Genomic DNA, 18,624 nt, shown 5'->3' with positions numbered 1-18,624 from the left:
ACAGCAGCGCCGCAATTCCCTGATATGCTGATCAAAACCGCCGATCATTGATCTGCACTCCGTCAGGGAAATTCTGCACGTTAAAATTCTCGCATTTGTTGATCCCGATAATTTCTTGGTCGGGAAAGGCAAATCAGAGAAATCCAAAATGTTGGCTTTCCCCGATGCCCAATCCCAGGTGTCGGGAGATAGGGTAATTGCAGAAATCAGTCACACATGTGTGGATCCATTTAGAGCGTATATTTTTAAAATTCCAAGGCTATCCGCAGCACCAAATTTGAATGTAAGTTTGGAGGGTGGGCAACAATAGATCAGGAGGGGAGTTAATATGCTAGTGTGTGTGTGTGTATATATATATATATATATATATATATATATTTTTTTTTTTTTATTTACACACTCAACTTTTATTTACTCCATTTCTCTGAATCCAACAGGGGGCATTGGATGGTCTTTACACCTCTTGTTCTTAATGCAGTTCTTCATTGCTCTCCTTGTTGGAGTTCTTAGTTAGAACCTTGCTCACTCCTCCTGGTTCCGTCCTTGGTTTGAAAAATATTAAAGTCCTGGTCAACAATTGAGGTAGAGGGAGAGGATCTTAAGCTTTAGGAGGGAGATTTAAAGAGGCAAAGTTTCTGTACTGCACCTCTATTCCTTGGCTTGCCATATCATCCCTTTAAACGGGACACGTGAGTGATGTGAATGGCCAACTATTCTCTGTAAAGCGCTGCGGAATATGTGTGCGCTATATAAATAACTGGTAATAAATAATAAATTACTAAGGTTCTGTGGCTGACCAAAGCCAGATGAAATTGAGACTAGAAGTCAGCCAGCCACAGAATCTGTGTAATTCATGTGTCCCCGGAATTAAAGGGATGATCAGGCAAGCTATATATTCCCCAATCTTTCCAGTATCACTAATTGGACTCCAAGAAATGGGTTTAACTCCATATTAAATCCCATAGCAAATGCAATCAACGCAGAGGGTGGCACAACATAGCAAAAAGGGGAAGAAAAAACAACTCCCTGCAATTATGGTTTACGGTTAGGAAAAAATAAAAAGAATTTATATGAACAGATAAGCCATTTTCAGTAGCTTTAGAATGTCTCAGTCACCCTATTTAAAAACTGTGGTACCTGTGTACTAATTTGATGCACAAAACTTAACCAAAAAGTTTTATTTTCATTTGCAAGTGGTGAGTCACCATAAATTAGTTACCATTGTTCCTACAGTGTCAGCACTAATGACACTAGTATTCTGTCTGAGCTCATTCATTTCATCTCATCAGTTTAAGGATCTGAACGTTAAGCAGGTTTTAAGTAGAGAACATTTTAAAGACCCAATGAATGATTAGGAAGCGGCAAGTCATTACTGACCTATGAACCGTTGTAAGTAAACGGTTTTAAATATTGTCCAGGAATCACTCAGCTCACGGCTGCACCTGATCCCCTGCTCTAGAGGTATGCAGTCTAAATGCCAACCGTCGGCATCCCGACTGTCTAATCTCGGTATGGGTCTAATGACAGGCGTCAAAATCCCGACGCCTGTCATTTTACCCACGCCGGGAGTACGACGCCCGGCATCCCAATCGAAGGCAAGCCGGGTGCGGACAGCCAAGGGGGGGGGGGGGGGGGGGAGGGGTTAGGTTTAGGCACTTACAGGGGGGTTAGGATTGGGCACCCCTAAGGGAGGGTTGGGTTAGTTAGTACTTACCTTAGCTGCTGTCGGGATCTTCACTGGTGCCGGACTTCTGGCGTTGGAATTGGTATTTCATACCGATCCTGTTCTAGACCACCTTTCACAATAATAAGTTGTACTCCTATTCTCCATGGTCATTAAGCTCTGAGGGTGTGTTCTGAACAAAAGGGCTCATTAGCAATCTTAATACATCACGTTTAATATTGCTGACTGAGGATGCTACTTGCATAGTTTGCATGTTCTCTCCGTGTACATGTGATTGTTCTCCCATGACCCAAAAATACATACTGGTAGGCATGTTGGCCCTCTGTGTGTCCAACATGGAATTTAAATTGCAAGTTCCACTGAAGCAGGCACTGCAGCTTATCTTGGCGCTATGTAAATGAGGGATAATGACCTAGTAATAGGTTATTTCAGACATGATCAGCTTTGTCCAACATGGATTGATTCACTACACTATAATCAATGCTAGAATTCGACATCTTCATGGTCAAAACGATCAAATAAAAGCAGATTATTAAACATTTCATTATACAGCGCCATTATATTACGCTGCACTTTATCGGAGGTTATATGGGTATATTTCTATCATCAATCCGTGATAGCCATTGCGGTTTGAAAGTCGAGAATCAAATGGTGTTTACAGTGCCTGACTGGTCCAATGTAGGGTTGGCGTGGTGCCCTCACACGATGGAATGGAGTTTTCACACAATTCAACCCAATTATTTAGCAGTAACTAGAAAGCAGATACGAGTGGCAGATGTTTTAATAAGACATACAAGGTGATTTGGGATACATTTTAGGGATGGAATAAGACAGTGAAGCATTTATAAGGCACACGTATGAGAATTACTTCTCGATAGAAAGCGATAAAGGGAATGTCACGAAGTTGGGGAGGACACACTTATTGCATTCACATAAAGCAAGCTTGGGCAACCTATCTTCCCCACCTGTCGTGGAAGTACGAAGGACATGCTGGGACTTACAGTTCCACGACAGCTGTACAGCGGCAGGTTGCCCGACCTCTGACATAAAGCATAAACCGTAGAGCGTGACAGTCACTTCCTTGCCACAGGCAGTTCATGCCTTTCATACCCTCTACTACAGCTAAAAATGAATATAAATTAACACAGGAGAACATACATACATATTCATAGACAGACCCACAGTTGGTCTCTAGGAGATATTGCTGATTTAGGAATACGGAAGGAAAGTTATTATACATTTACCTCTGTGAAGTGTATTTCATTTATGTTCCTACTTTAATTTAATTTCCCGACTAGAGAAAGAGTGGGTAACAGTCATCAGATTCATTTTAACGTTGACTCCCTATAACTGCACTGCGACAGTTCTGGACAGCCGAGTGATGAACCACACTTTAAATCACACTTTAAATTATATATGGACTATACCCTTATAACTAGTATGTCACCTACACCACAGAGGAAGCAATACCTGAGAATGCTGCTTCTATGTGGTAAATGCCACAGTGATATTAAATCAGAGTACTGGTTGCAGCCATAAAATGGCCACCTCATTATCATGTAGCTGAGGACAGTTAACTATCCTTTTCAATTATAGACCCATTCTCCCTATTCATTAGTACAGACATACAGATCAAAGCAACTAGGCCAGTCAATTTCCTCTGCTTTCCAGGAGGGCAATAATTAATGCGCGCTAACTGTCTACATACAATGCAGGCAGCCATTTTGTAACCGATGACATCACTGAAGCATGACGACACAGAGTTGGTGCCGCTTCCTAGCAAGATGATTGGCTACTTTCTAGAAAACGACTGTCTCTATTGGACATAGGTGGTCTATTAATCTTTTCTTGCCTTGAGCATCAAACTCTCATGCGTCATGGCGGATTAACTGTATTGAGCTGGACACACAATATACAGGTCATGAAAGGCGGAACAAGAAATGAAGACAGAACAGATAACGTGTACAAAACACTTACAGTTGGACAGGACACTGTAACTTTTAAGTTATTTTGCCATAAAGCAAAGTTACTTCCTCACTCCAGGTTTAAGCTGAATGAACCCTTAAAAAGTGTATTATAGGGCATCTGTACTGCAATACAAAGCTGCCACTCATCTTACAGGTAAATAACTACTTGAGTTCAACACCCCTCACAAAGAGCGGGTGTGTACGGCTAGGCACGAGACCACTGACCCATAAGTTACAGTCAGTGCATATGAAATATTCACAGCTAATTGGATGTCTCCAAGTTACCGACGTCACAGCTAGTAAAATAAAGCACTTTTACAAATATGCAAAAGCTTTCTAATTGTATTTTACTAGTCACCTACACAGTGCGGAGGGAGCCATTTTGTTGGAGAACAATTCACTAATAAGATCACTTGAGGCGTGAGGTACTTCAGTAAGGTTGCTAGTTCCTAATGAATCGAGAAATATTGATCCAGCCCAAAACATAGCTGCCTCCATAGGTTATAGCGTATGGGTCTAATTTTACCATAGTCATTATATCGATGTTGACTAACAGCTTTTCAAAAGTTATGAATGAACTGCAAATGTTTTTTTTCATGACCTTATGTAAAATTTGGAACAAACCATACTGATAGTATGTAGCGGAGATCATACCATTTCACAAAAAGGGGTATTTGTACTGTAACCAAGGGACCCAGTGCACTTTCCATACCGTGCCGCGCCTCTGCCATTAAGTCTAACGTACAGTATCATCTACAACAGCTTGCTTTGGAATTACTAATGTGCAGAGTCATTTATTAATAGTATTACACAAAACTGATAAATATTCTGGCAGACTTGCGGATAAGTTATGAGGAGACCCCAACTCAAAAATAGCTGTCCTGGCTGTCACCGAGGCGTTCACGGCTAGAGGTCCCATGTTAGGTCCGGGTGTATTTTCCATATACAGGAGTGATTGCCTCTGCTGCTAAAAAGGGATCTCCGACAGAAGTCCCTGAAGCAGCAGGTACACGTTTTACAGTGGTATATACACATATATAAATCAGTGGCACATGAAAAAAGTGAACACGGTACGGACAGGACACGGCGGTGAATTAAGTGTAAGGAACAGATAACAAATGCGAAATATGTGAGCAAAGGTTGACAATACTCCCTCCTACAAGTCAGGCAAATTAAAGATAGCCTAAAACAAACAAAAAAACAGCAATACTGTTGTCTCCTTCACACAAAATGACCTAAAGGTTAAAAAAGAAAAAAAAAAAAAAAAGACAGAAGTCCCAGTATTCAAGTATTTCAGAATTCCTGCACCATTTACAACCTGGGCACAGATTTCCTTCACTGTGGCCAGCGAAATCCCAGTGTAAAAAAAAAATATAACACCCAGACTGGAGGCGGGGGGAGGGGGCTGGAGTTGGGAGGAGTTAGCTCCCAGTCTGTTCTCCAGGTGAAAAAGGAGATTTACTGGAATGCGATGCAAAGGAATCCGGATTCTTGGCGACTGCTGCGGGACCGGTACAGTAAAGAAAAACACGGAGAATGGTTGGAGTGAGACGACCTCTTCACACACTCGGGAGCGGCTCGATGCTGGGGGGGGAGGGGGGGGGGGGGGAGGGGGGAGAGAGACACGGGGTGCTAGAGCAGCAGGAGGGACACAGGACTCAGACGCACTCGCTTCATACAAACAGTCTTTTAGGCACTTGAATTTTGGCTGGTGTAAGCCCCAGATTTAGTCGGAAACCAGTTTGGCAGTTTTTACTGGCCATCAAACAGCTGGGTTTCTCGGCTTAGGTGAAAAAAAAAAAAAAAGGTGACATCTTCCCACATTTGCACCCGCTACACTTTGTGCGGAAATTTCGGGACATCACACACGCCTTTGGTCTTGCATGCACCTAGTTTGCCTTCGCTTTGCCGTTCCTGGCCTTGCCGTTCTGATGCACTGCTCCGTTGGAAGCGGCGCTGGCCTTAGGGAGGCGTCTTCCTTTGGTGTAGGCCTGGTACCAGAAATTGGAAAACAGGATGAAGAAGACTGTGCCGTAGATCCAAATGAGGTGGATGAAAATGGGAAACTGATAGCCGCAGCTGGGCATGAAGTAATACTGAGTAATGTGAATGGAGACCAACACGAACTGGATCTGGGAAATAAAGAAAAAAAAAATAGGGTGACTTGGGAGAGAGAACAGGGACATGATGAGATCTGGCTGTGCTCATTAAACATCATCTGTGCCACGCTTTGCACCGATGCGCATCCAATCTCTTACCAGCTGGATGGCGGTCATGTGCTTCTTCCACCACAGGTACTTCTGGAATCGCGGCCCGGCAGCAGACAGTCCATAGTAGAAATACATAATGACGTGGACCAGAGAATTAATCATGGCGTGAAAAGATCCCATACCGCCTGTCAGTAAAAATAGGCAAGGTCAGCCAGTCAGGAAGCTGAGCACAGACGTACCTTCCACTGTCAGTCAACAAACCCTGGGATGTCCTCACCTGGGCCAAACTTGACTCCCCACCACCAGCTGAAGGGCAGAACCGAGTGATGGAAGATGTGCAAAAATGTGATCTGACCGTTTTTTTTCCTCACCACAAAGAAAACCTGCAGCAAAGAAGACAAAACAAAACTGAAACGAAACACAGAAAGCAGCCCAAAACCTCTCCAGTCACAGGAACACTGTAGCTAAACATGATCATCTGTCTACGCTCATACATGAATCACGCATGGACTACTGCAATGCTCTCTACCTGGGTTTCCCAGAAAACAAATTGCACCGCTTACAGCTGGTACAAAATGCACCTGCCAGGCTATTAACCAACTAGCCCTGTTCCTGCCACATAACACCCATTCATCTTCTACCTTCACTGGGCTGCCTGTAAGATGGCAAATCTATTACATCACCAGGGTCTAAAAAGGTACCTGAAGCAGCTTCTGATCCCTTATTGCCCCACTAGCTTACTTCAATCTACAGATGAAAGACCATTAGCAATATCAGAGGGAATATTTACTAAAGTGTGGGTTTTTAAAAGTAGAGTTGTTGCCCATAGCAACCAAATCAGATCCTACTTATTTATCTAGCACCTTCATTGGTTGCACATAGCAACCAGATTCTAGTTATCTTCTAGAAGGTGCTAGATAACTAACTAGAATCAGATTGGTTGCTATGGGCAACATCACTTCTAAAAACCTGCACTTTAGTAAATATACCCCCTAGAATCTCCCCCTTAAGTCATTTAGGGTCCAGCTTTTAGCCTGGTGTCTCAGACTCTCTAGTACCCATTTCCATGCTTAGGCCCGTATTCAATTTGAGGATGGACTTTTCGCCTCCTTTGCCTGTTTTCCAGGCAGAAAAGTATCGCGCGCGTGCCAGCTATTTCCCGTATTAAATTTCAAAAGTAGGCGAAATTGGGGACCGGCGAAAAAAAAACGGGAATTTTCGGGAAATAATCCTAGGACCCCCCTAAAGATGTCCAGACCTGGGGGGATCACTATGGGTACCCCTGTTTTTGCCTGCAGAAGAGAGTCTGGTTTTTAAATAGCCGCGGTAGGTGCATAAATGCGGCTTTGAAGAAGGTGATGGAGAAGAGCATTTAGAAGTTTTTTTGGGGAAAAATAACTATGGGCATCAAATTTGGGGTACTTGAAAATGCGTGCTAGCATATTTTTAAGTTCCAGAAATGTTTTTTTTTTTTTTAAATCTGCAAAAATGCACCTGCGCTACACCCGCAATGAAGAAAATACCTGCCGCATATAAGGGCAGCCCTCTGGACTCAATTCTGCTAATCTAGAAATGTGTTCCCTATTTTTTTTTTATTTAAACCCCATTTTTTTTTTTTTTTAACACAGATCGCTTTAAGGCGGCATTCCCAAGGGTGCAAGCTATTTTTATTTTTTTTTTTTATATATAAGCCTACACCCCTAAACCCCAATTCTGCACTTTTTTTCGCTAGCAAAAGGCTGGCGAACAACTATCCACGTGTTTTTTTACATTGACTTTTCGGCGAACAATCAATGTAATTGAATACAGGGATATTGGAAATAGGCAAAAATGACGTACTTAACTGACTTTTCGCTCCATATTGTATATGGCCCATAGTTTGAGAGACCTCAACTATAGAATCCTTAAAAATAGTCTCCAGACTAACCAGTTTACTCACATATTTCATTAATGCCTCTTTAGTTTCTAAAAGAGAAGGCAACCCAAACGCTTAACTATCTTTTTTTTTTTTTTTTAATGCACATGTAACGCTCTGAGTCCTACTGGGAGAAAAGTTCCACATAAATGAAATTATTACATTATTTCCATCACTAGGTAAAATGACAGGTGGGTGGGGAGAGGGATTTCATAGGAGGGGATTTTGCTTTCTGAAAACTAATACTTGTTTGTACCCATCCTCTTGCTAATGTTATGAAATGCATGGTTTTATTTTCCACCAACTATTTTCTATCTACCAGTGGTTTGGGTTTTATTTTATGCTGCCCTTGGATATGACACAGCTCTACTTTGTGCACTTCGAACAAATGCATCCACAGCGCTGTTTTGTGTCGTATTGAAGGTAACAGATACCATGAAAAGAGAAATAGATGAGTAAAGAATTTGATGAAATGCAACAGAGGAAGTCAGCAAGATGAAAGAAACAATGAAATTGAGGTGGAAAACCCCCTTTTAAACCTAGAGCTTTCCCAAACAATAGTAGATGTTATGGTTGTATACACGAAATGTAGACCCATAATCTTACTGCCCATGGACGTATTAAAAGAAACATACAAGCCAGTATTTATCTATATATAAATGTAAGTGAAAAAAAAAAAAAAAAAATGTGAAAGGCAACTTAGATAATTACAATACTGTAAAAAAACATTTTGTAGTTGCCAAACATTCTAGGTACAAGCTCTGCATTTAAAATTGACTTTGGTTTCTGCATTATGAATGCATATATAATATGCGCAAATAGTAATTAACTACATTTATAGTAAAATGCTGAATTTTTGGATACTTTGGAATAAGTGACCACATATATTTGGAGATATCAGCACATTTGGGATTTTCACATTGGCTGTATTTTTAGGTGTGTGAAAAACATGACTTGATGGAGGAGACTTGTATCTTATCGGCCTTCAGCGAATCGGGTTCTCAATCAATGGCGTTTCTGTTTGTGTAATGTAAACGGCGCAAGAATCAGCACTTACTGTATCAAGCAGTTCAATAAATTTAGAGAATAAGAAGAGCCAAGCCACTCGTACCATCTATGGAGAAGAAATAAAGCAACATACATTTACAATGGGATCAACGAAAATCTACATCTGTCCCAGGATCCTATCTGTGCTTTACACCCTATGTCCCATTGGGCAGTCATGGTTTATAATGCCATAAATCCAAGAGGCGCCAAGCTGAGGAGGGAGGAGAAGCAGGGTACAGGTTACTATGACAGCTAATGAAAGAATACAGATAACGGGAGATAACAGCAAGCTTATCATCGCTCTGTTTATTGTGCAAAGTTCAGCAGGTGTCAGGCAGTGGAGCGCAGGAAGGAAGGGTACAGCCAAGGCCACTATGGGAATATGGATTTATAGTGCCGTATCCTATGCGTAACTAAAAGCCAGCCCCGCACCAGACTGCGTGCACACACTCACCCGTAAGGCCATCGGTGAATCAGAGACATCGACGGGGTCACATCGCCAAGTGTAACCAGTCAACCAGCCCGACATGAGGAACTAAAGAGAAGACGTCACCCATAATTATTCCTTTTATTAAAGCCAGTGTTATCGTTATCGCTGCTCTAAGCTTTATCATGACTTGATAATGACACAATATGCTGCTTGTTACATCCTGTAATAAATGGGAGACTCATAGAGGAAATGGCTAATATGTTCTAAGTATTAGACCCTATGCTCAGAACCAGCCAACTGGTAAACGGTCATTACAGTAACCAACTGCCCGCCTGGCAGAAAAGAATGCTCGCAGTACTGCACATAGTGTCAATATATAACCACACAAACCTGCCCATCGCCTACCAGCATTGTGAGGCTTTCATGTTTCATCAAACCATAAAATACCCAATGTACTGAACTATTCTAGTACTTTAAATACAGCAATGCAGGGTAAGACCGTGTAACATCGGTTATGGGCTAATGGTGGATACACACCTAGGCGACATACCCGCCTATCCAGGGATCTGCAGACCAAGAGGCCAATGGGTAAGACAATACACACTTACCTATCTGCCGCTCAGTGTGTCTGCACTGACATCACAGCTGGACGGGCATCTAAATTTGCCCGCCCAGTTAAAAGGTCAGTCACTAGTGGCTCCCTGCAGCAAGTGTAGGGGCAGTTGCCGGGTGCCCGTACACATAGCCAGATGTGCCAATATATCTGCAAGCTATATCGGCATCGGCTGTGCTGCAAGACCAATATGATAGGTCTGTGAAAGACGTCGCTTAGAGACATATCATCTGTACACACCAATAGGTTGTCTTTCTGCTGATCGAAAGAGAAACAACTACTAGCGAATACCCAGCAAAAGGGACAGGATTGCCTAAAAACTAATGGCAAGTCATCTTGCACACAGCAGCCACAAAAATCAGCTATAAAATATAATAGAAAGCATTTATGTAGGTGGTGAAGGGGCAATACATGGTGTGAAAATATATTTATGCCGTAAACTCTTGTTAGTTTTTTGAATGATGGTGGAATTTTTCCTTTACAGTAAAAGGTATTTAAAAATGCTAGATAACAATATGCATTTATTTTCATTTATCACAAATAAATGGTCTCAAACCCTTTCCTGGAGATCAGTCATTATCTGTATAATGCTATTATGCGGAGTGGAGCCGCGTCTATTGGTAAAGGACTCAGTAGGTCGCTTACAGGTCTCTCCCCATTGGCTAGATGGCATCACCACAGTCAATCACTAACCACAATCCAGTACAGCAAAGTGTACAATTAGGACAATGCCTAAAACCTCTTATGCACCGCAGGGATGCTCATTTGGACAGATGCACACACACACATACAGAAGTGTTGCCCTGAAGCAGAGGCAAGCAACCTGAAGCTCTTTGCCTCTGTGGAACTACAAGTCCCAGTCTGCCAGCAAGCAGGGCTTATAGTTCAACAACTGTCACTTGTAACCCACAAGATGCAGCTTACCTCATAAACTATGTAAGCGGACAGGGCCACCAGTCCAAAGTTGTACACCACCATTAATGGCTTGAGGTCAAAGGCCTTCCGATTGGCCATTATTCGAGGCCCAAGGTACAGTACAAAGATGACATAACCCAGGAGAATGGACATGGGCAGGAACGGAGAATACATGAGAGGATAGTGACTTATTCTTGGATCTGAGGAGAGAAATTACATGTTGTTAATGCAAAATAAAATGGTTAAAATTAAAGACAAGGACTTATATTGAAGGCACAAATGAGACACTGCGGCAGTGCATTACAACCGTGGGACAGATCATTACTAGCCCTGAACACAACATCCGGACTCATGTGTGAAGCAGGGAAAGAAGCCACTAGAACCATAATCAGAGACCAGGAAGAAATGCATGAGGCCTGCAGCACCCACAGATCCGCTGACAGCTGGAAGAATGAGCTGGTGAGAGACAAGCAGCTGACAGGACAGGTGATACCACAGAGAGAGAGCACGGCCATCAGAATATTTGAATAATATAGTATTTACAGCTTTTTACAATTTGCATCTTCTATATACACATCACTTACAAATAATAATAATGCAGAATCATAAATGTGTAATAAAAATCTGTGCCCCAAAGAGCTTACACTCTAGAGCTTGTTTTTAAAAAGTACCATTTTTCATTGTTAAAAAGGACTCTGTCTGCACAGAATGGAAACTGTGGGATGCGCCTCATGCCTCAGTTACACTCGGTGCCTCAGGCCTCAGTGATGTCACTAGTTCCTAGTGAGTGGAAAGGCTGAATAAGTGTAAGCTGGACAAAGTAAGGATAATGATCGTTGAGGATCTCACCTGCCCCTTTAATGAAATCATGGTATCGCTGCGTCCACTGCGAGAGTACGGCCTCCATCTTCCCAGCTACTCACAACCTGGTGACATAGGCAAGAACTGGAGTTTAGTAAACGGTTCACGTTGCCAATGGCTGGAGGGCATCTTTGTAACATCAACATAATAAGGAAGATCATCGCAATATTTCAATTAAAAAAAAAAAAAAAATCAAACAGTTTTTATTTTTTGTTTTACTTTCTTTCCAAATCAGGTGCCTTGTACTTAGACCCCTGACAGGTCTGCATTCATAACCTGCGGGAGTGCCTACACATGGCTGGTGCACTATCTAGGCAGTCAGTCCTCAGAACATTTGTTAGGTGTAATGAGAAAGGCTAGCTTCATTAACATTAGCAGCTGCCTTTCTGGGGCACCTAGGTGACAGACATGTGTACCTGGCGCAATGGAGACTAAAGCTGGCCACACACTAGACCAACTTACATCCAACCAGCCAACTAGCTGATTGGTTGGAATGAAAATCTGGTAAGGTATGAAAGCAAATGACCATCAGCAATTTGCTCCCAAACGCCGGAAAATGGACAAAAACTGTAGTTTGTTAAATGTTTGATCTAAACAATTGGTTCAAACTTGTCTGACGGCCATTTTCATCTGGCATTTAGGAGCAAATTGCTGATCATCATTTACTCCCATACGTTACCAGATTTTCATTCCAACCAGACAACTAGTTGGATGAAAGTTGGTCTAGTGTGTGGCCAGCTTAAGATGGCATCATCAGGCATAGGCTGAAGCCCAAGTACCTCACTCCTCCCAACACCATACAGTGTTTATATTGGCAACCTCACTCAATGAGGTTAGGCACAAAATGGAGGGCAGGCTGGCTGTGCACTAGTTCCAAGGGTGTGGATTTAGGCATAACATTAAGGGGTCTATTTACTAAGCAGTGTTAGGAGACAGAGTGAAAAGTGATAAGGTGCCAGCCAATCAGCTCCAAGCTGTCATTTTTCAAACACAGCCTGTGAGATGACAGTTGGGAGCTTATTGGCTGTCACCTTATCACTTTTTACTCTGTCTCCTAACACTGCTTAGTAAATAGACCCCTAGGTATACAATATGACGGAGGCAGACAAGCAATTATTGACGTTACACATATATTTAGATCATTTGCACTATATAAAGCTCCGCTAGTGTTCTCCCCAGTGAAATGATGCGAGAAGAAGTGGCAGGGAATAAATCTAGTTTCACTGCACAAATCAACACAGCCCCGAATAAACAGACTAGCACATACATTATATTTATAACATCACATGGATACATGCCACGAACATACAAGACAGCCTCATCCATTTATCTCACAGCAGATATAATACATCAGCTCTCCAGCTGTCGTGTAACTACACGTCCCAGCTGGTGAACCACAGACCCTCAAGATGAAAAATAGGACAAGGGGACTCACTTGGACCATAACGTAAGCACTAGGACAGTTCTGTGACAGCCAGGTGCATTATACACTCTGCATGCAGCATTGAGTACAGCAGGAATCAGAATTCTGAATAATGTTCTTTTCCTGCATTTTCATTCACGGAAATAACACATCACAAAGCACAGTGGGAACAACTCCTGATACTTCTCACGTTTCAGGTCAAAATTCCAGATAAAGTGAAATACTAATCCCCAACTCTATAGATGCCAGACTATCCTGTTATCTATATTAGGTCACCAGTACCCATATCTATGATGAGCACACCTTTTCATCAACACAACTTAAAACCTGATTATCTGATACATACGAGGAGTGAACACCCCATTAATTCCTCTGATACACATGGCATCGGTACTCCCAGACCTGCCCTGGCGTCTCTCCTCTCATCATGCCCGATTTAGTGCAAGAAATAAAACAAGGGCGAGGGATGCTGAGTACTTCTGATTCATGATACGCAGCCGTCAGATTAATGAGACAATGACATTGGAGCACGGCAGCATAAAGCCTGGGCAGGGAGGTCACAGTTTGTGCTGTAGTGAATAAGAGAAGGGATTATGGTGTCTGTGGGAGATCCTAACCCATTAAATATACCTCAAGACCCAAATTTGTTAAATATTCCAAGAGGTCCCTACAGTTTTGGCAATTTATAGGCTCCAGGCACCCACTATTAGTCTATAAAGATCCTTAAGAAAGTGGTCACTATTGAAGCTGAAACGTTATCCACAAGGGGATGTAGTCAGGAAGCCGAGGGTTGAAATGCCTACCGCCGGCTTACCGACTGTCAAATCCCGGTAGGGGTGTAATGATAGGCGTCGAAATCCCGACGCCTATCATTATCCCTAGGATGGGATCCCAACGCCCAGCATACCGAACGAAGGGAGCAGACAGCCGCGTCGGGGGAGGGTTAGGGGCTCCCAGGGGGACTTAGGGTCAGGCAACCCCTGGGAGGGTTAGGGTCAGGCACCCCTGGGGGGAGGTTAGGGTCAGGCACCCCCCCCCCCTCAGGAGGGTTAGGTTTAGAATGTGGGGGGGGGGGGGGTCAGGCACTAGGTGGGGAAGGTTAGGCACCCCTAAAGGAGGGTTAGGGTGGGGGGAGAGGGTTAGGTATAGTAAAAAATACTTACCTGCCGGGATCTTGTCATGCCGGTCTTCCAGCTTCGGGATTTGAACTGCTGGACTCAGGTCCGGTGGTCAAACATACAGATTCCCTAACAAGAGCCCGATTTATGGGACCACTTCCGAGCGATCTCAGGCCTGCATATTTCAGTTGCTTGGCTACTTGGTTTAGTTTTTTTGTTTGCATTAGACTTAAATTTGTCCAGTACTTTAATAAACAAATACTATTGCTGTAGCCAAACCTCTGAGATTGAATAATGGCAGGCGTGTTTTCAAAAGGCCAAAAGTGGCACGATGGAGGGTGCTGAATTATATACACAGAGGACACAAATACACAATTATTAAGAGAACACACATCAGCAGTTACATTGAGTGAAAGTAGATTTATAAGCAGACATAGGGGAGGGATGAACAGTAGCTGTGAATAATGGGCACATGTGGGTTTATAGTGTCATTGCCGCCCCACAATTACTTTTCAGCACTACAGGTAGCTTTAGAGGTAGCCTAGTATTTTCTTGCTGTTCCTATTTCCATTGGCACAGTTATGCTTTGGTCTAGCCCAGTAAAAGTTATGTTTTGCATCCAGCCCCTCCCTAGTCACCTACACATGGATTTAACGGGAAAAAAAAAAAAAAAGTCACTCGCCCACAAACCAGATAAAATGTGAAGAAGTGGTCTTCCCAATAGCAAGTAAGTCCTACTACTGCAGTGATTCCCAACCTCGGTCCTCAAGGCACACTGACAGTCCTGGTTTTAGTGATACCCATGCTTAAGCACAGATAGTTAAATCAAAATAGCTAAGGTACTAATGAAGTCACCTATGCTCAACTATGGCTATCCTTAAAACCTGGATTGTTAGTGTGCCTTGAGGACCATGGTTGGAAACCCCTGCACTACTGTATCAACAAGGCACCGCTAATCATCATATAGGATAGGGAGACCCTGGCCTACTACAATCACAAGGTGCAGTTTATATGCATGTACAGCACTTATCCCAGCTTTGGTACATTACGTCGACATGGACATTATGTCGGCATTCACCATGTAGACTTGGTGTATGGTGACAGAGTACGTACAGTATTTCAAGCCTAACCCTACCGTAACCACAGCCTAACACTCAGGGGCGCATGAGAAGAGGAGGGGGCCCGTATGCAGTCTCTGTCCGGGGCCCCCTCCCCTCTCTCTCAGGTAGCACAATGAGCGCAGCAGTAGACTCTGGGCACTAGTCTGTGCCCAGAGTCTACTGCACATGTGCAAAACGCAGCGGCGGCCATTTTCCATGTGATTTTTTTACAGAGCCGATATCGCCAACATGGGACTCCGGACAGGTAAATATTAAAAATATGGGTGCAGGGTGTGCGGTGTGGGCCCCCCTGGATACGCCCCTGCTAATACTAACATGTTGTCATTCACATTGTCGACATAATGACCATGTCAATATTATATCTATGTGGACATAACGACTACATACCTTTATGCCATAAATGTCCAAACTTCTTTTGCTTAGTATTTCTCTGTGCCCTTATTATAAATGTACACTAATATGTCCTGGGGTTAATGCAATGCGATACCCAACCTCGGTTCTCAATGCACACTAGCAGTCCCGGTGTACGGATATCCATGCTTAAACAAAGATGCTTAAATCCAAATAACTGAGGAACTAATTAAGTCACCTGTGCTCAAGCATGGCTAACCTTAAAACTGTGACTGTTCCTGTGCCTTGAGGACCGAGGTTGGGAAACTTTGGGTTACTGAATCAGGGCAATGTCCCGCAGTTCTCTAATAGGCCAATAAACAAATAATCCGTAAATTGCCCGTAGATCATGTAACTGGGATGAAAAGAAGGTGAAGATAATAACATCGACAAGCAGCATCTACCTTCACCTCAGGATAAATATGTGGCACAAACAAGCCGGTGAGAGAAGTGAGAAAGCACTAAGGGATGGGCGCGAACTCCCAGTATCTGTCAGTAATTATCTGTACATTTTTGCATTAATACAAAACTTGATAAACTTGCCATTGCAGGCCTGCCCACGCACAGCAGGAACACTGTGATCTCAGGGACCTGTGAGATACCCCACGCCTCACCTAGCCCAGCAAAGGAGTCGTCAGTCAATAGGGAGCCGGAAACATACATTATAATCTTATAACAACAGTTTCTTTGGTTTATTTCAACCCTATACATTTAATGCGGTAAATTACAACAATGCTACAAATTTAGCATTATTTTACTATTTGGGCCGGATTTCTAAGAAATTTTCTATTATATGCGATAGGGTGAACCAACATTAGCAGATTTCCATGTGTAGATTGACACTCTGTAAACGCCCAGCAAAATTCTACATTCCGAGTCAGGGTGCACTATGTGGGAGGATAGGGAACGTATAGCAGCAGGGAACCAGTAGCATTAGAGTTAGTATCTGCTACAGAATAGATCATCCATGCATGTTCTGCAGCAGACTTGGGTGTGAATTCCAGCAGGAAATCTCACTGCTAGGCAGAAACTAATTATACCAAAATACACCACACTGATGGCACAACAACACTGTGAGCCTAATTCAGCATTAAAAGTAAATAAAACAAGGAGCAATTTGCACCTTGGCAAAACCATTCTGCACTTTGGGTGGGGAAGATTTATAATGTGCAGAAATCCATAGTTGGGAGGGGCAGGTCGTAACTTAACTCTTTATTTCAGTGTAAAAGCAAGTCTGCCCAGTATTTGTTCTCTAGATGCAGAAGCAGCCGATCGTTTCTCTTCATTAAAAAATAATTAAAAATGTATGTGCACCTCTTGTATTGTTCCAGTAGCAAATTGGTCCTTGTATGCTCCTAATGTAAATACACTATGCAATTATCGGCGACCCGATCCGCAGGTTAGGGGCAGATCAGGCTCATATTTGCATAGTGTATTGCCGCGGCCGATCATCGATGGCCAATCACAGTTGGCCATGTGAAATCTTCAAACATGCCTGACTGATCCGATCGGTTGGCCGCATCTGGCAGAGTAAGCGCTGCCGCGGCTGGCAGTCTGATAATTTCCCTTTTCCTTCACATGGGATGAAGGGGGAAATGTTTTATATGGCCACTGGATCTGCGGGGTTCAGGCGGTCAGATAAAATGTTTGTCGGTCTGACAATTTATACTCAGCATACTGCAGGTCTGTGGAATGCTTTTAGGTCAGAAACTACTTCAGCCGTGGAAAAGGAACCACGAGATTAGGGCCTACCCGATAGCTGTAATAGCACGATCCAAGCCAAGCAGCAACAACCACATAGCAAATAGATTCTGGTCTACTTTGGTGTCCAATTGTTTGGTTGTACATGCAGTTTTTCCACTTTCAAATGTTCAGATTTCCTGGTCTCTATCAGTTTTTGTACTGGTTTTCCAGGAAAATTCCCTGACATTTGTTTCTTAAAATACTGTGGTAAGTACATAACAGGAGAGCTGACAACACTTACCACAGTACAAATAAAAATTCAAAAACTGAAAACAGGAAAATAATGAAAATGTGGAAACAGTACAACTTAACATTGCCAAAGCGCAGGAAAAAAATATCCGAAAGTGAAAACACTGCTGCAAACTAGGATAAAAAAAAAATGGGGGGGGAAAAAAAAACCCAAGAGGGGAAACACTGGTGGGACCTACCTCCTAATGGTGCCCCTGCTGGTCAGCAATGCAGATTTAAGACAAAAGGCCGTATTCAATTTGGAGCGAAAAGCCGTTTTCGGCGAAGCTTTTTCGCCGATGACGTCATTTTCGCTGATTCGACTTATCCCTGTATTCAATTTGCCCGACTATTCGCTGGCGTTAAAAGCTTGCACCACGTAACCAGTGGAAAAGTTTGGCCTATGAATACTCGGCGTAAAAATTGCGGTAACCCCCCTAAACCCTTTTAACACCCCCCTTGATGCTAACTGCATCAAAAAACCCCCCACTAAAGACACCCCAAAAAAGCACTTTAAAAAAAAATGGGCAAAAATAATCAAAGTGAGGGTAAAAAATAAAAAAACACTAACGAAATTGCATTTGGTGGGATCTGGAATTATGGGGGTGGGTTTTTTTTGATTGCAGGTGTTTAGCTGAAGGTGCGTTTTTGGCGTTTTTTAAATGCTCGACTTTAGCAACTTTATGCTTGCAGCCATTTTCATGTACCCCAAATTTGATGGAACTATGTATTTCCCCCCCAAAAAATTGCTAACTGCTATTCTTCACCACTGTCAAAGACCCTAAATAGCGCCTATCGAGACCATTCAAAGACCCCAAATACCTTCAGCAGGGCTAATCGGGGGTACCCATAGTGGACCCCCATGTCAGAGCATCTTCTGGGGAGTGTCAAGCTGATTTCCCCAAAAACGACTCGACTTCTCGCCTGTTTGCGTTTCGCCGGGTTCCATTTTCGCAGAT

At 43.0% G+C, this 18,624-nt stretch overlaps 1 protein-coding gene across 1 annotated transcript in view; it reads right to left on the bottom strand.

The window, feature by feature from the left end:
* Nucleotides 1–2,447: 2,447 nt before the first annotated feature.
* Nucleotides 2,448–18,624, bottom strand: part of ELOVL1 (ELOVL fatty acid elongase 1) — a 28,968-nt gene continuing 12,791 nt past the window's right edge. The window contains exons 2-8 of the mRNA XM_088447309.1: nucleotides 11,631–11,707; nucleotides 10,791–10,981; nucleotides 9,278–9,358; nucleotides 8,834–8,890; nucleotides 6,139–6,244; nucleotides 5,910–6,046; nucleotides 2,448–5,783 (exon numbers count right to left, since the gene is read on the bottom strand). Of these exons, the coding sequence (XP_088303435.1) occupies nucleotides 5,541–5,783; nucleotides 5,910–6,046; nucleotides 6,139–6,244; nucleotides 8,834–8,890; nucleotides 9,278–9,358; nucleotides 10,791–10,981; nucleotides 11,631–11,688 (873 nt within the window). The 5' untranslated portion in view covers nucleotides 11,689–11,707 and the 3' untranslated portion in view covers nucleotides 2,448–5,540. The remainder of the gene's footprint in view (nucleotides 5,784–5,909; nucleotides 6,047–6,138; nucleotides 6,245–8,833; nucleotides 8,891–9,277; nucleotides 9,359–10,790; nucleotides 10,982–11,630; nucleotides 11,708–18,624) is intronic.

This window comes from Taudactylus pleione, unplaced genomic scaffold, assembly GCF_031769625.1.
Source record: "Taudactylus pleione unplaced genomic scaffold, aTauple2 ptg000428l, whole genome shotgun sequence".
Lineage (NCBI taxonomy): Eukaryota > Metazoa > Chordata > Amphibia > Anura > Myobatrachidae > Taudactylus > Taudactylus pleione.
The sequence above is the reverse complement of the archived record's forward strand: the minus strand, read 5'-3'. Positions and strand labels throughout refer to the sequence as shown.